The sequence below is a fragment of the Melopsittacus undulatus genome, chromosome 5, assembly GCF_012275295.1.
Source record: "Melopsittacus undulatus isolate bMelUnd1 chromosome 5, bMelUnd1.mat.Z, whole genome shotgun sequence".
NCBI classification, from domain to species: Eukaryota; Metazoa; Chordata; class Aves; order Psittaciformes; family Psittaculidae; genus Melopsittacus; species Melopsittacus undulatus.
Window position 1 is genome coordinate 40,362,754 of NC_047531.1, and position 23,557 is coordinate 40,386,310.

General features: G+C 39.4%; 1 protein-coding gene across 1 annotated transcript in view; it reads left to right on the plus strand.

Moving 5' to 3' along the window:
- The window catches only part of HSPA4L (heat shock protein family A (Hsp70) member 4 like), a 28,783-nt gene extending 22,456 nt beyond the window's left edge, over positions 1 to 6,327 (plus strand). Inside the window, exons 17-19 of the mRNA XM_013129352.3 lie at positions 117 to 236; positions 669 to 830; positions 1,261 to 6,327. Of these exons, the coding sequence (XP_012984806.1) occupies positions 117 to 236; positions 669 to 830; positions 1,261 to 1,455 (477 nt within the window). The 3' untranslated portion in view covers positions 1,456 to 6,327. The remainder of the gene's footprint in view (positions 1 to 116; positions 237 to 668; positions 831 to 1,260) is intronic.
- The last annotated feature ends 17,230 nt before the right edge of the window (positions 6,328 to 23,557 follow it).

Here is a 23,557-nt window from a genome sequence, read left to right on the forward strand (position 1 = left end):
TTGAATGGGTGAGAAAAGGAGTTAAAGGCAGCCTTCTTTCCAGTGCTGTGGTTTAGTATTAGACCCCCGAGTAAAGTAAACTTGTATTTTATCAAGACCTCTATGCTTGTTTCCAGAAATTTGGACAGCCTATTCAGGAAAGATACATGGAACATGCGGAGAGACCAAAAGTTTTAAATGACCTGGGGAAGAAGATTCAGCTCCTTATGAAAGCAGTGGAAGCATACAAAAATAAGGTAGGGCAAATTCACTGGGGTATGAACTATTATGGGTGTTTTAGTTTGGCTGTAGTTTGTTTAAAAAGAATCCTAGATGATTACCTGTTAAGCTGCTTTAAAATGACTGTTGTGCTTCTCCTCCTGAGAACTTGTAAACCTGTTCTGAGTTGCTGGCAAAAATGGCTTCTTCATGAGAACATAACTTAAAGTGTCACTTTTTTTATGGTCAGTTTTAAAGCTTCATTACTGTCCTGCACTTGAACAGTGTGTACTTAAAATCAGCATTTCAAATGTCTACAAATAGTGTTCTCTCTGTGGTGTTCCACAGTTGTTCCTGATACTGAGCTTGTTTTAAAAACTACTTCTATCAGGTTGTAGCATTGTAACCCTATTTTGTGTCCCTGAAATTCTTAATTGGGTGAGAAACATAATTACTCTGTCTTTCCTTAGGATGAAAAATATGATCACCTAGATCCTGCCGAGATGGAAAAGGTGGAAAAATACATTAGTGAGGCAATGAATTGGCTGAACAGCAAAATGAATGCCCAGAACAAATTAAGTCTCACTCAGGATCCAGTTGTCAAAGTGGCAGAAATAGTGACAAAATCTAAGGTAAAAAAATTCATTGTACTTGTTGCATTCTAGTAAGTTTGTCCTTAAATGAGATTCTGGCCTCTGTATTAAGAGTATTTGCAGGGATCTTAAAGCTGCTAAGCAGATCCATACAGAGGGAGCAGTAGGTTTACTGATCTTCAGCTGTGGTTCTTGATTTACAGCAGTACCTCTGCATAAGTCTTTTTAAAATAGCCCAAGTTACAGCACCAGTCTTACTAGAAAACGCACTGCCATACAGGCTTTTAACAGATTGGCAGCTCTTTAACTAGTGAAAGGTTTTCTTTTAAACTGATAGAACTGAAAAGTTCTAGTCCTTGAAAATTAAATTCCAGGTCATTGAGAAGCAGAAGCAAATCTCAGACATTTTAGTTGACTGTGATTCCTGTGCCACCAAATGAACTTGCTGTCTCACTTCTGTTACAACTAGGAATTGGACAACTTCTGTAACCCCATTATATACAAGCCCAGACCCAAGATAGAGCCTCCCAATGATGGGCAGTCAAAACCTAATGGTGAACACAATGGACCAGTGAATGGACAGAGCGGTACTGAAACAAAACCTGAACCAACAAAGGACAGTTCTCCGCAGACCAAACCCCCTGGAGAAATGGAAGTGGACTAAACCTTGCATTTCTTTTACCCAATTAAAATAGTGCAAGTAACCACAGGGTCCATTCTTTTTGTCTGGTACACACCTCGGATGTTCAGTTATTCTTAGTCAACCTTCTGTCATTTGTTGCTGAGTAGTTTTGAAAGTGTTTTATATTAAGTACATCTCTGTTCATTTCCACTGATGCTGCTTATGTGGAGCTTTAGCCAAATGTAGATTGTATAAGTCAGTTTAAGCTTTCCCAATATATTTTATATCAAACATACAGAATTGATATATAAATGGCAACAATCTACCTTATTTAAAGCTTTTATTGTGGATAAACCTCAGCTCCTTTATTCAGGAAAGGATACTGTATTGCACTACTGATGCTCAAGTGTAGATCTGATTACATCTTTATTTTGGAAAAATATTGGAATTGAAGTGGCTAAACTTGTCACTTGAAGCACTGACCTTTTCTAGTTATTGTATTGTTATAATTTAAATATTAAAATAGAGGTTAGTTGGCATTCTAGTCCATATCATTGATGTACCATGAGAATTGTTTGGTCTTTTTCATATAAACAGAATACAAGCTTAAGCATTTGAGATTCCCATACCATTACCAATATTAGTTACAAAATAATTCAGCATAATGGCTCTGCCACATGCTGAACTAAGTGAATGGTCTCAGTGCACATTGCTGTACATAATGTACTGTGCTTACAATGGGATGATGCTAATAGTACAAAGGGTAGAAGATACAAGGACTGTTGGATGGCTTTACCTTGAAAATGACTTAATGCACATGTTACTATTTCCACTTTCGTTGTTTGGAATGAAATCTACATCTTGATTATAGCTTGTGCTGGGAAGGGAAAACAACAGAAACTGTGTTTTGTGAGCTGCGTATGGGCACCCTGGTTTTGAATTTGTTTAAATGCTGTTGCAAACTTGAAAGAGATCCTGAGAGCTTACTTAAGCCTTAGTACTTGGTGTATAAACTTTTGGTCACGGAGCTAAACAAAAGAACTTAAATACTGGATATTATTACCCCAAAGAAGGAATCTACTTGATGAACTTGCATAGCTTACCAGTTATCTTTGGTCATTTAGTTGACCTAATGAAAGTGTTTGTAATGTACTACACAGTTGAGTCACTGCTTTCTTTGATAAATGTTGGACACACATCTGGGACATTGTCATGGTCCAGTGTATGTTCCTGTATACTGAACGCTTATGTCAAGTCACCAAGGTGCTGTAGCACTTGCCAGTGCAAGTCACTTTTGACTTTAAACAACTCTTCTATTACCAGAAGAGTAATAGGCTACTTTAGCCACTTAGAAGTGGTTTCTAAGTCGGCATATGAGACCAAAACTAGTTGCAATGTAACATTTTAGTGACTTGAACTCTGTTGCTGATATGTATTCAGGTGTCAGTAGGGCGTTACTGCAGCAGTTCTGTACAAGCCTGTTACTGTGAACAAGTGAAGGGTTGTGCTGTTGTTTCTGGCTGTGGCAGGCATTTTATCTCCAGACATGCCCTTCATGTTCTGCTACTGATTATGCTACAAAGAGTAGTCTGTCACCCAAGCTGAAGTTGGTAGAGGTGAACTGCACTCTCAGATATTCTCACAGGCAAAGGAAGCATCATGTACAGCTGTATATAAAACTGCTACACAGGCACAAGTGCTAGAATTGTATCTTCATGATTGACATCGGGTGACGGAGATGCACATATTTTGCTCTAATATTCCTCTGTGCATTCAGTTGTGGAAGGTCTGGCTCCCTGAGTTTATCTATTTAAAGCCCTTGAATAAAAACTGACCTTGAAGACCTGCAGCTGCTCTGCAACCTCAGTCTTGAATTCTGCTGTTCCAGTCACACATCTGTGGCACTGAATGGGGTGACAGTACTTCAGTGTCAGTTGTCCTAGGGGTGAGTACAGGACTGAGCTACCTTTGGTCCTATAGGCTTTAACAGTATGAATATTTACCACAGCAGTGTAATGAGTAGCATTCTGAAGTACTGGCTTCCTACACATTGACTAGTAGATTTGCTGATACCTGGCAGAAGAGCTCAAACATTGGGAATGTCCAGCATAAGCTCTCCCATAGATAAAAGGTCAAGTGTAGGTCTTCTGCTTGCGATCATCAGATGTTTAGTACTACATTACAAATAGTTGAGGAAATTCTTAGGTATAAAGGCTAGAATAATTACACAGCAAGCTTAAAACCAGATACAACAAAGGAGTATCTACAGTTTTCTTACTAGAATAGGGCTTTCTGTGGTGTGTTTTTTGGAGTTGTTTTTTTTTTTCCCCTATGCATCTGCTCTGTCTCTAAATCCCTGGGTGAAGAGAGATAGTATTACCCACAGATTGCTCATTGCAGCTGGTTCCTGATGTACATGTGAAGAGTTCCATTTGTAAGGACAAAGTTGTTCTTTGTATAGTTTCACATGAACAAGTGAACACATAACTTGTTAACATGTAATCTGTTTTCTACTACAATAAGCGAATCCTACCAGGACACAGATTTAAGGTTCTCAGGTACTTACATAAGCTATGCACAATTCTGTGCATCAGATTGAGTTGGTACCTTGTGGCTACCCCAACCGCCCCAGAATTAGTATCTTGCAACATAAGCTAACAGGTTTTGTTAGGGAACCCACAATTATAGTTACTCCGCATCTGGTGTATTTTAAAAGCAGATATTTATCCCTAATTGCCTTAGTTGAAATTTTAATAGAGGACAAGATATGTTCAAGTGTTTGAAAATGTTCATCCCACACAAAAAAACTGTAGTGGTAAAAGTGGTACAGTTTTGGGTTGGGTTTTTTTGTGCTTTTTTTTGGGGGGGGGGGGTTAAATGTTTGTTAATCATAGGTTAAAACTTCATGTAAAAGTTTAGTTACAAACCAGCATAAATACTTTGTTTTGTTTACCACTAATATCTTTGCTTTCAAGAGGACTGATTCCCTCCTGTCTTGAGCATTAATGCTTGCTCAAGAAATGGCTTTAAGTTTTACTTGCTTTACTAAAGTTGCTGATAGCTCTTTCACATGTGATTCATGGCTTTCTTTCCATGTTTATTACAGTAGCTTAAACAGCAGTTTTCTTTGAACTTCAGTCAGATATAACAGATTTTTGGCAGTTTCTTGAAGTTCAACTTCTCTCTTTAGAATTACAAGGGTGCTACATGCTCAAAATAACCCAGTACAGCTGTCTGCCTTGTTTGGCCTGAATTTGAATGCAAAACCCTCTCCCTGGCTTCCCCCTGGCAGTGTCCTCCTTTCTCTGTTTAAATGCTGCCATTGGGGCATGATTGCAAAACCTAGGTAGGCAGATGAATTCTGAATCCCCCCAAGTCTTTTGGGTGAAGCACCTAACCTGTATGGCCACTTTGGTAGCCCAGGAAGACACGGTGGAAGGGGAAGTTGCCCTTGTCTCCATTGACATGTCAGCACTGGAGGGGAAAGCAAAGTACATGGTCCTGAAATTAGTATTCTGCATGGGCAGTCAGAGGGTACCATTGCCATGGCAAGCTGAGGTTTTTGGTTCTTCCACTTGCAAGTGAAGGCTGTTAATAGTCCAGTCTGTCCACTGATAATATTCCCTGGTAAATACTGGAATGATCAGTATTTGAAGTTATTATTTTTTTGGAAGCATTTCAGTGTGCTAAACTCTAACCTGTTACAGATTGTTCCTGTTAAGCTGTTCTAAATACTCCATATTTCAGGGTTTTTTTCTGGTTAAGGATTACATTTAAGTAAATACAGAAAATGGGCAAGAAGCTGGCAGACTTTACTGCCCAAGTATTTTTGTCTCAGACTGTGGCTTTCAAAAACATGATCCATTTGACAAATACGCTGTATTTGCTGATCCAAAGCACCTAGCCAGCTGCTGTAGGAAAAGAAGCTAAATTCAATTCCCATAAATTAGCATCATGAGGAATCTCATTGCTCAAAACAAGGTTTTCATTTCTGTGTTACCACACTTCTTTTAATATGCTAACTTCTAAAGTGACCCCCAGCCTGTCAGCACAGCCTTAGGGGTTCTCAGGACACTTGCATTGGCTACCACTAGCTGTGAGCTATCCTTAACTGGATCAAAGAATGTTCTGCTGTCTCTGATCTTTGTAGCCTTTCAGGCACCAGAGGACACAAACTCGCTGTCAAAAGATGTAGTAAAGAGTATGTTGCATAACAAAAGGCAGTTAATCCCTCATCAGTTTTAATTTCAACTACCAAGAAAGCATTTGGGCTATAAGGACAAACTCAGTAGCTAGAGAAAGTGTATGGTGGCTGACCAAGCCAAATTCTTAATTCTCCACAGTTGAAATTTGAAGGCTTCATCCACTTACTACACATGTAATTACCAGTGAAAACAAGTGAAGGTGAGTGTTAGGAGATACAAAACCAGGAGTGTGTTCATGTGACCTACCTGATCCGGATACTAAACCCTGTTTTCCATCTTTCCTGTTCAGAAGGGAATATATTAAGCAATGAAAAGCAGGAATTGCAACAATGTAATCTAAGAATAATTTTAATTGTATATCGTGGTTTAGGAGCTTTACCCACTGGCCACCTCCACAAAGTGCTGAAATGATACAATTAAATTGGTTTTTAAAAGGTGGTAGTCCCTGAATATTGCATAGTTGGAAACGTTCATTTCCTAGTCTAAACATAGTTCCAGAGAAGAGGGGGGAGGGAAGAGATGGGAGTGTCAGAATTGAAAGCGGTGTTTTAAGTATGCAAAATGTTTACTCTGTATGTAAATGGGATTCTTATTAGTGACAGACCATGTGCAAATTGACAATACTTCAATTTATTTTTGAATGGCAATATAGATTGTCAAGGTTGTGTATAATTATAATAAATATATAAACTGCTACTTGAACCATAAATGAGCACCCAAGACCTCATTTTTACATCAGTGTTCTTAAAAAAAGCGTTGTCTGATGTCATGGATTGATGTGTGTTTGTTCAATGGACTACAGGTAAGAAACAGATGTTTCTGGCAGCTCACCTGTCCTGCTTGCTTAGTCAGATGTGGTTCCTCCAGGCTTCTCTGTCCTCATAGCTGTGTGGGCTCCCTTCTACTGCCAAACTCCACTAGATGAATTGTCTAGGACACAAGGACCACATGGTGCAGCCAATCTTGCTTTATCTCTGGGGAATTCCAGGCATGGCCACATCTCCAGTCAGATTTGTGCACATGGATGAGCACAAATTGCCAAATTTCAAGTAATTCATCTCTCACAAATGATTCCCTGTGCCACGCGAACAAGTTCAAAGTAGTTTTCTTGTGTCCTGAACCTCTTGGGGAAGTTGAGGGCTCCAGGCACTGTTCAGGCTCCAGAGCCTGGAGTGCAGCAGTCCATGGTCTTCCTCCAGGAATTTTTTCATGTCTCGGCAGCGCAATGGGAATCCCTTCACCAGTATGTAATGACTGTAGAGTATCTGCATGATCTACAAGAATGGATTGAAACACATGACTCTATGTGCTTATATCCATCTTCCTCTGTATGCCACTGAAAGCTTCACAAAGTCTGCATTTCTTCTAGGCTTTGGATCTCAGTAAATAAAGGTATAATAAAACTTCAATGACATCATTAATTTCACAGATGAGTTTGGAATTTAGGGGTGAGGAAAGGTCCTTCCTATTGAAAAAAGTACACACATGTATGTACATAAACACATGTACATATACACACATGTTCATATGTAAAATGTACACTGAAAATCAACTCCATGTGCTTAACAACAGTCAGCACAGGGGAAAATACTGCACTTAACCTACTTTGCCATCAAAGTGTCTCAGACTAGTAAACCAGCTGGTTACAATCCAGTATTTACCAGCTGTACAAGGATGCCCTCCATCAAAGAAAGGATTCCACTGTTACGCTGCAGAAGAAAATTCACTACTCCAGCAAAATTAGTTGAATGTGAGAAGCTGAAGGTAGCTAGCTCAAACACTCAAGGAACTGAAAACGTAGCCACGAAGTCACATCAATAGTATTTGCATCACTACTGAAACAAATTGTGAGGACCCAAATTTCAAATTTTGCCTGAAAATCAGCTCCTCTGGCGTTGCAATATCCTAACCCTATCTCAAGGAGCTGACTTGGCACAATTTCAGGGAGAAAATTGCTGCTTACAGAACAAAACCAGTTTATTCTCAGAGACTGTGTTGGTCACAGAGTTTTGCAACAAGAGCATCCCAGCGATGAACAACATGACTGCAAACAACTGGAAAAAATGCATAAATTACATCTGAAGATTTTTGTTTTCATAGATAATGTCAGTAGACCAAATTTCAAAGCCAAAGAGGCAGACACATGCCCTGATGGTAAACTATGAACTGAAAAAAAAAGGGGGGAAAAAACCTCCTATGATTAGGATTTCTTGCAGGCATATTGCAATGTAAATGATATTTTGTTGAGGATGCATTCAAATCTCTTACTGCATTTCTTATTATGTTCTTCACATCTACCTGAATGACCTTAGCAAGTATCACTACCCAGGGGATTCAGCTTTCTTGCAAATGCAGCTGCCTGCTCTGTAACTGAGTACTAATTACAACTAAAAATATACAAAAATAGCTTTAGAGTCAATCAAAATTTCTGACATAATAGCCTAGGGAAATACTGAAATACTGAATTTCAATTGGTTATTAGCTCTAGGCACCCAAGTAGCAGTGTTGCTGTGCAGAAAAATCTGTCCTCCAGTTTTAAGTTTGACTTTACAAGTGTTCTGGTTTGGTTGGGATAGAGTCAATTTTCTTCCTGGTAGCTGGTGCAGTGCTGTGTTTTGGATGTAGTCTGAGAACAATGCTGGTAACACACCAGTGTACCAACTTAGTTGTTGCTAGGTAGTGTTTATACTAAGCCAAGGACATTTCAGCTTCTCATGCCTGGCCAGCAAGTAGGCTGCAGGTGCACAAGAAACTGGGAGTTTGTGTATTCTAATTATCATTATTATTAGCATTATTTTATTCCTTTTCTGTCCCATTCAATTGTCTTTATCTCAACCCATGAGTCTGAGGCTTCTGAGTCTCTCTGTGATCCCACTTGGGGAGAGTAAGTGAGCAGCTATGTGGGGCTCTGTTGCTAGCTGGGATTAAACCACAACAGACAGAACATCATAGAATCATAGAATAGGATTGGAAAGGACCTTAAGACCATCTAGTTCCAACCCCCCTGCCATGGGCAGGGACAACTCACACTAAACCACATCACCCAAGGCTTCATCCAACCTGGTCTTGAACATCACTCCTAAGGGGACATAATGCAAGTGCTAACCCGGAAATACCTGCACTGACTTGAAACTCCTTCACCTGTGTTGTGATGATGTTACCTTCACGTTGGCGTGAGGAATTCTTTTCATTCGGTAAGCAAGGTTTGTGAAGACTGTATGATTAATTTAATGCTAATTCTAGTGAGAAGTAGCAATACAGCCCCCAGCTCTGCTAAACATTTCCATTCTGACTACAAGCAAATCTCCTTTTTAGCAGGTCTATACAGAGCAAATTGTGCAGGGAAAATCTCAGTAAGTATATGCAGAACACCAAGCACTGTTGATCTTGACCTCATCTAGAATCTCTGTTATTTACTGTTGTACAGTTAAAGAATAGAAATGTTGTTTCATTTTTGAAAGAGACACAGATATGCATATAAGGCACTTGATTGCCATAGAGAAGTTTGACAAACAGGAAAGAAAGGGGAAACACAACTATTCAGTAAATCATAACTAGTAGTAATTCTTTTTTAATTGTGTTTGCTTTATGGCAATGACACAAAAATCATTTCATAGTCAATGCATCTATCATATACTTATATCCACTGATGTATGGAATTCTGAAGTTGCAAACAAATAGTTATAGTCAAGAGTAGGGAAGTCAAATCAGGAAGGTATGACTTCCAAATACAGCAGCAGGCTAACATACTGAGAAGCTGACTGAGAAACAGACTGAGCTTCCAGAGAAGACAGCAGAAAAGACAGTGTCTCAGTGATTCATGTCTTGCTTAAGAACCTGGCACAGTCTGGCACTATGTTCCATGCAGCAGCAACTATGGGAGACACTTAACAACCAAGGCATCAAGCTTAAACAGCGAAACACACCAATGACCTAGTTATTTCCAGACACTAAGGGCATGATGTCAACCTGGCTCTGGTGGTACATCAGTGACTAATCTCACACTTGACATTTAGAGACAGGACTCAACTATACCACACACAGTTAAAACTGTGTAGTAGTAACACTACTAAGGTGTACCGAAGATATGAAAGGAAAAAAGCTCATGCTGGCATAAACGGTGAAATTCCACTGAGTAGTATCACTGCACTCTCAAATGCTGGCATTGTGTTCTGACACAATTAGTAAAACCAGAATAATATCCACATGGCTTTGACAGTATTTGCATAAGCAACATAATATTCCTATAGCACACACTTAGGAATATTGCTGCAGGGCCAGTAACTTGATAGGAGGGTTCAAAAGTCAGAATGTCCATAAAATATGTATTAGCCATTGCAACAAAGCCTTATGACATACCAAGCATTTTACTCAGATCTGATTATATTTAATAACAGTATCTCAGAAACCATCATTCTTTGCACAAACTTTTTTCTTTCACTTACATTACAAATAACTCCCCTCCACCCACACTCCTCGGCTAAGGATGAAACATGCTGTCAGATTTCACAGATGAGTAAACTAAATCCCATGGCTGACAAGTTTGACTGGTTTGTTAAAGATAGGGATTTAAATTAAAAAAAAAAATCCTTCTCAAAATAAGTGGATTTTCACTAGCGCAGAGAAAGGGTGAGTGAGGAAAGGATTTTTCTCTTGATCAGCATGGCAGTGGCAGGGTCACTTGCAGAATGAAGAAGTTTTCAGCTCTTTTTTCTGTCTCAAAAAAGGATTCCCTCTGGAGAACTCAACATCAGACAGACAAATGAGAAGCATAGTCCTTTCCTGTGTGAGGCGAAGCATCAAAACTACGCAGGGCTCCAGATACTTGTTCAATTCCCAGCCTCTCACAACTCAAACTTTCTGACATCTGAATTCATAGATCTCCTCTGAGCATGCTTTAGCAAAAAATGTCATTCTCCTGAGCAGCCACATGCAGAATCTGAAGTGAAGAAAGCTTAAAAACCCACAAAGCTATGAAAGGCAGAACAGAGACTGTACTACACTGTAGTAACACTATTGTTTGTCAGCCTTAAGCAATAAAGTATCATGAGCATAAACATGCCATGGAAAAATCTCAAGGAAACCAGTCTGGTTTCTTAATGATAGGACAAAGTATCAGGGAGGAGAACCAAGAACTCAATAATTAAAGCTGAGCATGGGTTTTTGTTTAAGAAAGGAGTTTCAAAGCTAAACCTACATGGTGCTTCATATACCTCTAAAATTAGTCAAATTGTAAAAATACCCCTGCCAGTGTATAACTGCCTTGCCCGAGTACTGGTGAAGCCATATCAGCACAAAACTCAACACAGGCCTATTGACCCTCAAACGCAGGCCCAACCTCAAGCTTTAGTAAAAACTATGCACACAATGAAAGAAAAGTGCTACATATGTGAAGCCATTAGGCCAAAGTATTCCTGATGTTGGAACATGCAGGACAAAATCCCCAACATGACAGTATGTGAATTTTACTGGTGAAAACCCCACTATTCCTATTTTAGCTCCTCTTCACTATGAGTTTACTGCTGAGCTGGAAATGTCACAGAAGAAATGCAACTTCAAAACTTCATGGGTTTGAAAATTTTAAACTCCAGCCTAGGAATCAAGTTGAACTTTTGCACAAAGCAGTAAAACTTGGCTCTAATTTCAGTGGAACTACAACTGCTCATGTTTAGAACTGAGAATAGCCCACTACAGTTTCTGCCCTTGGAAAATGCTGTCCTATGGTTGCTTCAGAGGAGCTGCATGGTTGAAGCAGGCACTTCAAATTTGTTTTCAGTCGAACTGGTGGAAAATAACCACATTCATTTAGTTGGCAATTACTTCTGTTGCTATAACTGACAGAAATATTACACTCTTTTTGCTAAGGCCCTTCTCTTTTAGAGAAAGCTGAGGATACTATAGCTGGGCAAGCCTCTGCAGTTACATGAATGATGCTGGGTGTTTTGGATCCTGAGAATACAGCAGTGGACACTTAAGATTATTTATTCACTCAGAGAACTTCTAAGCTTCATATGGCAGAAGGGTATATTTGAAGGCTCAGTGGATGATCATAAATGTTCATAATACAAATAAATAATCTAATAACACTATGCTGCATATGACAGGTAGGTATGTTTCCTCCTACAATTTGGTTAGCTTTACTGCTAGTGTGAAGCATAAAGATGGGGTAAATCCATTCATTCTCTTTTGACAGAAAAGCAGAATAAACAGTACATTCTACAAAGGCAAATTAACTCTTTTTTATCCATGACATCTTAAAAGAATCCCTATACTCAATAAGACGGGGAGGGGGGTTAACTTTAAAAAACTGCCTCGATATGAACGCTCCCTTTATTATCAAAAGCACTGCTTACTGTGATACTGTTTCCTGCATGTGGAAACATTAAGTGCAATTCAAAATCCAGTTGTTTTCTCCTCAGTGGCCTTTTTGCATTCTATGAAACAGATACAAACTTCATCTGCCTACAGTAAGCTTAGTGTACAGGTAAGTGTAAAGACTGGAGCTCCAAAAGCACATGTAAGGACAAACACTAATTAGAAAAAGGATTAAAATATGACATAAGATGTTAGTTACTCTCATGGCTGTTGCATAATTCTGTGTGGCTTGGAAACATCATTAACAAAGGAATTGTACCTAAGGGAGCAGTCTACGTTTGCAAATAAAACCAGCTGTCAACACTGGCAGTTACACCCACTCTGGGAATTGAATATTCAACGGGGAACACCAAAGAAACCTCTAGTGAAAATCTAAATAAACTAATGTTAGGCAGTGTATCTGGAGGGGGGAAGAAATAATTCTGGCACTGGGTGAGGATAAAAACAAGCTAGCGAACCCTCAGATACCAAACCACACTGCACAAACACTTCAGCTAACATGTGTGGCTGTGGAGTTGCATCTCCAGTGTACCAAGTTGCTCAGCTGTCAAGAGAGAAGGTAAAGAAACACAGGTGAAAAAATTTACAGAGCTGAAGACAAACAGCTGCAATTGCACCTGCCTGTGAACTGAAGGCCAATATCACTTCTGGATACTGGGATGCTCAACACGGCCACAGAAATTGTAGACTGAAGCCTTTAAATGAATAAAATGCATTTGCAACGAATTCATGCTGAGGTATTCCTCCCAAGGCATCTGGCAGGCTGAACTAAGCATAGATTAAGTCTGAGGTGGAATGCCCCTTGCATAAGCCAAAAATTACCAGGTTTTTTGAGTTGTTTGGGGTTTTCTTTCCCAGATTATCTTCTGAGTCATAGGAGAACACTAAATTTTTTGGATAGTTTGTAACTTCAAAAACTAAATTTACCATCACTGAAAGCATGTGTAACAAGCAGAAGGTATAGGTCATATGCTCCTAATTGAGTACAGGCAGCACCAAAGCTTTTAACGAGATTAGTTCCAAACTTAAGTATAATCAAGACAGAGATTTTGTTCTCACAAATGCTGGCATGGTGCCCTTTACGATAAAGCATGTAAGTGGCAAGACCTTTTTATGCTTATCTGCAAGACATACTTACTGCAGTTATTAATCACTATGTCTAACATAAGAAGCATGATGTGAAGACTGCAGACCACTGTAAATAGCAAACACCCATCAAGCACATTCCAAACTTCATGATCGAACTGTTGAAATGCCAGAGTGAGACAAATGCCCAGTAATGAATTGTTACTGACAGAAACTTTGCTTTTCACCACTCAAATTTTCATCAGACTGATGATTCTAAATAACAAGAGCAAACTCATCTCTGAAAGCAAAGCTCAGTTCTCTTCCTGAAAGGTTAAAGCATTTGTGTGGGTGGGTGGTGAAACAAAGAAAATTTCCATTTGATCAAATTTTATATTCTTTGTAGAAACACAGAATTTTATTAGGGAGAGAGAGAGGCATCCAAGCCTCCATGATCCCATACTTCCCCTTGAATAAAATACATGAATAAAAATACACAACAAAAAACCATTGCAAACGTAATCTGGATGGATACACATCTCAGTGGTGTTAGGCCAGGAAATACCCCACTAAAGTTTTGTGACTGTATAGTTACAAACATTAATTTTTAAAAATAAGTGGTTGACCTTGACAGCAGCTGGACTTGGTTTCCAGTGAAGAAGTCTTGCAGAATCACATTTACTTTATGATGTTGCTAACAGGCAAACTTGTAGGACAAGCCCTGGTGCTTGGATTGCTTTTCTTGCCCTTCTCTGTTTCACCAGCTTCTAGTGCTGCTGCAATACCCTCCCTGCACAAGCATGTTGCTGATGAGCTCACTCCCTGGCAGGTCACAGCAATCTCTTGTGCCTGTGAATCTAAGGCATAATTTATCTAACATTTAGAATACAAAGTTAACACATCAAAGCAGCACAACCGGACAGGGATCCTTTCAATACCTTCCTGTGCCACACCTTCATTGTCTTAAGAGAGTGAATGATGCATTATGTGATTTATTTCCTTTCCTTCTTCCCTTCACCTGAGCTGACCATGTTATTTTGAGCATTCTTGCATATTAAAGCAGTCATAAGTGAGAGAAGTTATGCAAACTTAAAAATATAACTCTCAAGTAACCAAGAACTCACTTTGCCATGTCATCTAAAGGATCTTTCTTCAAAAGCACAGCCACCTTCCCAGGTCTCCAGGGGATGAGGGAGGATGCGACTGAGTCACTTTCCAAACAGTTTGTGCCTTCTTGGCAAAGAAAATACTTAGTAGAATACTGTAAATAAGCAGCAAACCTCCACTATATGCAAGGCTTGAGCTTGATCCTCTCTGTATTACACTGTAAAAACTACAGACATTTAACACAATCTTGTTCTCCAACACTAAGGAAATACAATAATAGGAGCAGCTCCAGCAGAGTACCACTCACAAAGTGCAATGTTTCCATGAAAAAAGAGATCTCCTACAGTTTGTAATTGTTCAGCTGGCATGCTGTTCTTAGTTGGGGAAATAAGATAAGTTGAAACAAAATCTACCTGTATAACTTCATGGGAAACTGGCCAGTTTTTAGATTAACTCCAATCACAATCCAGATTAAATCCCCTATTTATTAGAAATTGCAAGTGGTATATTTGTCTCACTGGGAAATCTCTATCCAGAGGACTATATGGTTTTCATTTATTATCAAAGTGAAACTGAGCATCTGGTTTGGCTCTAGACTTAAAGTGGAGGAAAATAAAGAACAAAGATTGGCACTTCTCTGAGGCAATGAAACAGACAGCAAAAAATAATTACAGGTTATTATCTAAATTACTCCACCTCCCCATTCTTTCAAATACATATGATTGAAGAGATTATTCAAGCTGCTGAAAGCTATGGAAGCCTAATATTGTAATCATATTTTTAAAGGGCCAAAGGAATAACCTGAGATATGGATGGATTAATCAGACATCAGTGCAGATCAAAGTGGAAGATGTGAAAGAGTTAAAGGGTATTAGCTCCACAGACACCAGTCACACAATGTCACAGGTGTACTCCTTGATTCAGTCAGAAATCCTATTACAAATCAAATACCACATCATATCCTTAGACCTTTGAAAAGCATCAGACTAGTGACACCTAATGTTTTTGTTAAAACAGGGTGACAGCTGTGATTTTTATTTTAGCAGAAAAAAAAAAAAGCTAAATGTCTTGAAGTCAAAGTTAGGTAAACTCACTCCAGAATAAATACATACATTTAAAGTGGGGGTAATTAACCACTGAGATCCTAGCTAAAGGCAAGACAGAGTCACTCTCATTTGACATATTTAATATGGAAATGGGATCCCTGAGCTGAGGGCTGCTCAGGCAAACACACAGTGATCTTCCTTCTCTTCTATGGACAAAATAATGTTGTTTGAGAATATCTGCTCATGGCAGCTGCAGCAGAGTAACATGGAAATTTTCCGTTTTGTCTTGGTCTGAGAATATTTTAGTAACACGTCCTGGGTTCAACAGTAGCAATCATTTTTTCTCCTTCTTAGTAGCTGGTGCAGTGCTCTGTTTTTGACTTTCGGCCTGGGAACAGTGCTGATAACATCGATGTTTTTAGCTGCTGCTCAGTAATATTTACTCTGACCAAGGACTTTCTGAATCTTATGCTCTGCCAGGGAGGAGGGGAAGCCGAAAGGAAGCAGAGACAGGACACCCAATCCAAACTAACTAAACAGGTATTCCACACCACAGCACATCATGCCCACAGTATTAACTGTGGCCAGTTACCCAGAACAGCTAGATCACTGCTCAGGTCAGGCTTGGTACCGATCGGCAGGTGGTGAGTGGTTGTATTCTCTTCCCTTGTTATTTCCCTTATCTTTATTATTATTGGTGGTAGCAGCAGTGGTTTATGTGTTATACCTTAGTTACTGGACTGTTCTTAACCCATGTGAGTTACATTCTTTCAATTCTCCTCCCCATCCCTCCGGAAGTGGGGTGGGGGGGGGGGGGGGGGGGGCAGTGGGGAAGAGGGGGGGTAAGTGAGCGAGCAGCTGCGTGGCTGAGTTACCAACTGGGCTTAAACCACGACACACGTGTCTGGCAAAAGACTGGTATAAAGTTTAGATCCCAAGGACAAATATAATTTAATAACTCATGTAGATGTTCTAACACAATTGATTTTGTTGTTGAGCCTGTACAACATGATGATGTGAGACAGCAAATAAAGAAGTACTATAGATAAAATAGGGCCAAGTCAATTATGGGATTCTAAACTGGGATCCGGATACTCCACTGAGGTAGGGTAAAAAAATTCAGAAGAGAGATAATCAGATTTAAATAAGATTAAAGTGTTCTTGTATGATTAGTCATAAAAGGAGTAAAGTATCAAAAATTAGAAAGACCATCAATGGTCCTGTTATAAAAACATGAGGGATGCAAGAATAAGCTTTACTGATAACAGAATTAGAAGCCACCATAAAACCAGAGCTGGATATCATAGATGATGGATCAGATGTCCTTCAGAATTTCAATAACAGAGATGAAATGAAATCCAATCATACACAGTGAAGAGTCATGCATGTGTGGCTTAACCAAAAAATAATTATTCTATTAGAAGATGTTTCTAAATTTGAAAAGGGAAGAATTTGAATGGAGTAGCTGATCTCATGAAGACTATAAAAGTATAACATAACTGAAAATGTAAAATGTGATCTTCTGAAGTATCAGAAGAATTTCTAATGAAAGCAAAATAATAGCATCAGTAAGTGTTAAGTGAATACCAGCAAAAGCCCTAACTGCTCGTGTAGAAAAAAAGATGATCACTAAATATCAAGTACAGAGAAACACTACAGATTGACCTGGGAAACATAGAACATACCAAATGACAGGAGAGTAGAAAAGCTTTTCTTGATTACATTGATAAAATAAACACTTGAGGATGTCTATTAGAGAAATAGACACTAGTGCCAGTTACACCAGTAAACTATACAGTTCCAAAGCATTAGCTTTATCATTGCCCCTGAGCAGGGTACACACAGTTAATGCGAATCAGCAAACAGGAAGCTCTGTTCTCATTTAACAACTTTCAGGATGCTCACATTGTAAAGGCACACTTGGAGTAGATTTAATACTTGCTTGCTTAGCTAAAGAAATCAAATCTTAGCACAAGTGTTGCAAAGGTGGTGACAGGAAGGGGCAGAGGGGAGGAATATACCCATGAAGCCAAAGATTGCCTTGTTCAAACTTCTCGAGCAAGAAAGAAACTTTTGAAATACCACAACTTAACTTTTTTTTAGAATTTTCCAACTTCTCCTTGCTTTCATTTTCTTTGATAAAAATGACTGATTGTGATCAAGGTTTAGTGAGAAATGATTTGCTGCTATACACAACAATAAGCCAAATTCAACTTGGAAATAACACCAGGGACCAATGCCCATCACAAAAAGAAAAAAAGTCAGTCAGAATTCATATTTCATGACACTTCAGTGTAATTGAAGGAGAAAAACATAAACCAGATCTTTCTTTTTTACTTAGTCCTGTCAAATAAAAGCCACAGCTCATGGATCATTCCATGCTCAAAACTTACCATTCACCCAGGATATCCCAACAATGTTTTTGAAGACCCAGCTTTTGTTGTCCAGACTGGCACTGCACTACCAGATACATCTGAGAACACTTCCCTGAATCTGTCAAAAGTAGGAATAATAAATAAATACATATACATGTTAGAGATGTGAAGCTACTGGTGCCACAAACCTTACTGCCAAGATGCACCAAACATCTGCAGAACTGCAGAACAACCAACAGACAGATTATAATTTGTAAACTCTAACTTTATGCCCTGTGGTCAAGCACTCTTGAGAGCATTCCCAGTGTCAGTGTGCAAACATGTTCATTGTGTAAACACATATTCTTGCCTATATGAACCCCACAGGTTCATCCAGATACTGGATGACAATTATCTGGCTGCTTCCTGGTTTTACAAGTAAGTCTTCCTTACATAAATGGTTTGTCCAAGAGAGTTGGCTCATTTGGTTTGTTGGTTGTTGTTTTTTTTTTTTTTTTTAATACAGAAAACTAAAATGAAAAAGGCCTGCTAAAGTAACAAGTATGTTCTTGGTCTGACCTAGCAAAACTTTTTATATTCTTAACGTCAAAAATAAAACCAAAACCAGAGTCAATTTTATTACTTTGTGACTAAAAAGTACTTCACCAGAAACCATCCAATTACTAGCTGCCTGCAATCACAGCTAACAAAGAGAAGGACAATTATATCACACATGCACTAATAACAATACTTGAGTACTGGGACCAGTGATCACAATAACATAATTAGCCCAGAACAAAGCAACTTCCATACTCTTTGCATGACATAAGATCTTACATATACCTGTTCACATGTCAGTGTAAAACAGATCATACCAAAGCCACAGGACTCTTAATTTATCCTTTTTTTCTTTTCATGACAGTGAGATTGCACAAAATTGCCCATCTAGATGCTGCATGTACAAGAGAACTTGTATCTCCAAGTTGCAAGACTGCACTAAGAACACTCTGCTTATCAGCCTACAGAAAAACTGATACCAACCACGTGTAGCTTCTATGACCCAAGTTTTTGACCTGCTTTTCTGACTCAGTGAGAATGCAAACTGAGGCAAAATCTGTCCTTTTTACTGAGAACAAATCAGGTATCGGATGTTCCAAACAAGCAAGTTAATTAAAGACCCGAGTTGTACCTGCATGGACATTTCTGCAACCCACTGGCACTGCACCTCTGCCATTTTGTTCAAGGACAAGGCTGATTTGCATCATTTGTGATACACATAGATGGACTTCAAGAGCAAAGACAACCATCCACGCTCATAGAATTAGTGCATCCAAAAGACATCAGACTTAACCATTTTCACTGCCTAATACTGTGTCTAAGACACAATGTACCAATGAATTTGCAGTGCTCTGAACATAGGCTAAACCATCACCCCTGCTGCAAGCTACAGCACTCTTGACAGCTCTTATTTACCTATGAGTCAAAAATCTGTTGTCTCTCCCTTAGTCTCTTGGGAAAGGCTGGAAGAGCTCCATCAGCCTTGGCAGGTTACAGTGTCACCTGAATGAAGCAGAATGGCAGGAAGGGGCAATGGGTGTAAACTGGAGCATAGGAGGTTCCACGTTAACATCAGGAAGAACTTCTTTACTGTGAGAGTGACAGAGCACTGGAACAGGTTGCCCAGGGGGGTTGTGAGGTCTCGTACGTTGGAGATATTCAAGGCCCACCTGGACAAGTTCCTGTGTGATGTACTCTAGGTTACCCTGCTCTTGCAGGGGGGTTGGACTAGATCTTTCGAGGTCCCTTCCAACCCTTGGGATTCTGGGATTCTGTGACTTCCCCTCTTTCTCCTAATTTGTGTTCCAAGTACTCTAGTTTTGCATTTCATCATCCTTACTCAGCTTCTTTTTACTCTTGTTGCTAATCAGACTTTCCCACTGATGAAGAACCCTGTAAATCTTGACATTTTCAGCAAAGCTGAAAGGCAGCCTGCTTCAAAAGAGTCCTATTACTATCTTAAAACTATTTTAGGAAGACTTTAAGCTAGCATTTATTTCAGCACTTAAGCACGGAGAGCAAGATTAAATATGTATTCACTCTCTGACAAAAAGAGCAAGGGATTTATCACATCACTAGCATGTCTTGCAACTTCCACTTGAAGCATATACTGTAGTCATAAATTCAACCCAACAACAGAACAGTGATTCAAGTTTCTTTTTAATCAAACAAAGGAAAGTATTGTTTCACTGGCATTTGCTGGTTTGACAGTTACTGGAGGACCAGTTACCTAATTGCTTAAAGTCCAAGACTCCCTGGCTCCCTTTTTAATGGGGACTATGGGACATGAAAGGAAAAGAAACCAAACAAAACAATGACATCTACTTCCAAATCCTATAGAAGAAACATGATCATCTTCAGAAGGCTTTCTGTTTATAACTACTATACAACCCCAATTATGCTATACACTGTGCAACAGAACTTCAGAGAAACCAGTACCTGTGCCCTAAAGTACATACACATTTGCAACTGCAGTAGCTAAAATAAAAAGGTACTACCTCTACATACAAATGTTGTCTTCTGTACAGTCATGCAGCATATTTTGTGTGCTCTTTCCTATTTATTTTGCCCACAACATCAGTACATATCAGTTATACTTTTGGCACATGAATTAACTCACACAACTTTTCTCATCACTGTTCAGATTTAAAATCTACCCTTGAAATTAAATTGAAAGTCTTATTTTTGCTCATCTTCCATCCTAATTACCCAAAGCACTAATGACCATTAATGGTGCACAGCTTCACAAACCAGATCTATTTAATCAGTCACACAACTTCTACTTTAAAGATTCTCAACAACTGACATGTACACATACATCCATTAACGAGCAGATGACTACATGCAACATCCTGAGAGCCTCTTTCTTTGAAGGAGAAAATACAGCTGGGTTACAAGCCAGCTTTGCATTTTATTCCAACAAAAAAAGGTGGCAGGCAGCACAGGAACTTTTATAGTCACAAGCTGGGAAACACTGGAGAAGGTGAAGTGTTAAATCAGTGCAGGTCCTTGAATCCTGGATGTTAACCTGTTGAGCCAGAGTAACTCTTTGGGAGCACTGCCCGGGTACAAAAGTAGCCACCAAGCTGTTTATGAGGTGGATGGATTCCAGAGGGCAGGCTAAGCAAAAACAAACAAACAAACCTCACTTGGAGTATTGTGTGCAGTTCTGGTGCCCTCAACATAAAAAGGACATGGAACTGTTGGAAAAATTCCAGAGGAGGCCAGGAGGATGATGAGGGGACTGGAGCACCTCCCGTATGAAGACAGGCTGAGAAAGTTGGGGCTGTTCAGTGTGGAGAAGAGAAGGCCGCGTGGAGACCTCATAGCAGCCTTCCAGTATCTGAAGGGGGCCTACAGGGATGGTGAGGGACTCTTCATGAGGGACTGTAGTGATAGGACAAGGGGTAATGGGTTAAAACTTAAACATGGGATGTTTAGATTGGATATAAGGAAGAAATTCTTTCCTGTTAGGGTGGTGAGGTACTGGAATGGGTTGCCCAGGGAGATAGTGAATGCTCCATCCCTGGCAGTGTTCAGGGCCAGGTTGGATGAAGCCTTGGGTGATATGGTTTAGTGTGAGGTGTCCCTGCCCATGGCAGGGGGGTTGGAACTAGATGGTCTTAAGGTCCTTTCCAATCCTAACTATTCTATGATTCTATGAAACAAAAAATCTTTTCCCCAGCCAAAACCAGTTCCTTGATCTGCTTCACTGTGTAGCCACATGAACAGTCTTGCCATGCAACAGAGGAAGAAACAGGATGGAAACAGTCACATCTGCTTCAGCCAGCTTAAACAGTACTGCATCTGAATGTCAAGCAAGAGATAAAAAACAGCTGAACTACCAGATGAAAAATAAGAAATGGAAAAGCAAATATCTTCTCCAAAATTGGGAAAATTTATTCTGTGCAAGCAATCTGCACCAGTTCACTTTATGGTAAAGTCTAAATGTTGTCTGTGGGCATACTTGCCCAAAGGTGAATTTCATTTCTAATAGAGTAGCTAGCAATAGAAAAGCACGTAAGAATGTAAACAAGCTGGTCTGGTAATGGAGCTTGAAGATGTTTTCTCATGTTTTAAATTCACATTAACTACAAGAAAGAAAATTTATTATTGACTCCTGGTATTAGGTGAAGGCAGCTGGCCCCTAAAAACAAATTTGTTACAACAATGTTGCTTTGTTTCACATTAGACATGAAGAGCTGTTGACTAGCTCTAATTGCTACTTTGATACAATAAAAACTAAATGAAAGAGCCAAAGGACACAGGCTATGTGAGAATCTCTTCTCTCTACATAGCTGAAGGATTTTATATTCTACATAATACATAACACAAAAAGGTCACTCAATAGTTTTAAAGTCATACACGGAAATGTATCAGTCAACTGTTACAGTGTGATAGAAGGGAAAGAATACTGGGTGCTCTTTGCCCCATTCTGCCAGTCTTACTGCTTTCTACCTACCAGCAACATCAGCCCATCCAAGAGAAGGCTGATGCTATTCTCCTGCCCTCCCTCTTGGCACAAACACATGTTGACTTAACTCAGGGCACTGAGCAAAGCCTAACCCTGATGAAAGAGAACCCATTTTGAGCTGTTTCAGCTTCTTCAAACAGCTTGCCACCCAGCGGCTAAAGCATCACAGGCAGTACATTAGAGAAGATAGAAGAAACAATGGCAGCCCTGAGCAACCTCAGTCCAAGCTAATGGGGAGCAGGAGCCTTAGGAAGGATGAGTTTATTATTAAGATGTAGGTTTGAAGGTGTGCCATCAGGCATATCACTCAGGGCTCTACCCAATAACACACTAGTACCTCAGGGTAAAGAAGATTTACGTCAAGAAGAGCATTGTTAAGTACAGGTGATGGAATGAGGTTCACTTCTGGTTTTCTTCACTCATGTGAAGGAACTCTGCTTCATCACACAGTGCAAAAGTTACTGCAGCAGAAAAATAGTTGGAAACGGCATTTTTGAAAAATAAAACGATGTAGCTAGGAACTAAACCCACAGATGGATTAAACCAGCTGCTCCACCTTTGCCACTTGGTTCTCCCTGCACTAAGCACTCATCACACCTTCTTCTGGTAGAAGACAACTCGAAGAAAAGCTGTGCTATCAATAATTACAACCACCACTGTTGTAAAACTGGCATAATCAGCATAGTGGAACAGACTAACAGGAATTGCAACACTTGAAAAAGCTAACAACACAAGAGAAACGTGGCTGCAAAAGCATGGCTTGCACTGAAAGCAGCACTGAGAGATCAGAAACGCAGCTGAGAGCAAAGATGATGGTGGAACAGTTGTGGAATGACTGAACTGTCCCAGGTTCACTTACAGTATTTTACTCAAAGGAAAAGAAACCAAAACATGAGTAGAACCTCACAGCAAAGAAAACAACTGAATTTAAATAATTAAATTATATATGGCAGGTCAGCTCTCTCCTCTATGCCATTTCCTTTCCAAAGGCACAGTTCAGAAATATTTGATTACTCCTCTGTGGCTTAGATTCTGCTCCACTAAAGGCAATGTAAAATCTTTCTGGTTCTACTTTCAAAACCACTTGACTTTGATAATTCTTTAATCAAACTGTAACCTAGCAAGGATGTTAACTTTGTCTGCGCAAAGGAAGATCTGTAAGAACAGAGAGTGACATGCTATGACACTTACAAGAAGCAAGCATATCTCTATCCAGTTACGTATATATATATATATATATATATATATATATATATATATATATCAGAAAAGCAAAGGCCAGAAAAACAAGGTGGTTTTTGGAGGGATGATGCTACAGACAGTTAAAGGAAAAGGATATGCCTCTTAAAGGTAATCATAAAAAGCTGACAAAACATTCCCCTTGAAGGGATGTTGATTCATGACGAAGAATTAAGATCAATGCAAGTAGAAGAATGCTGAACTTGTCCCTTAATATAAAAG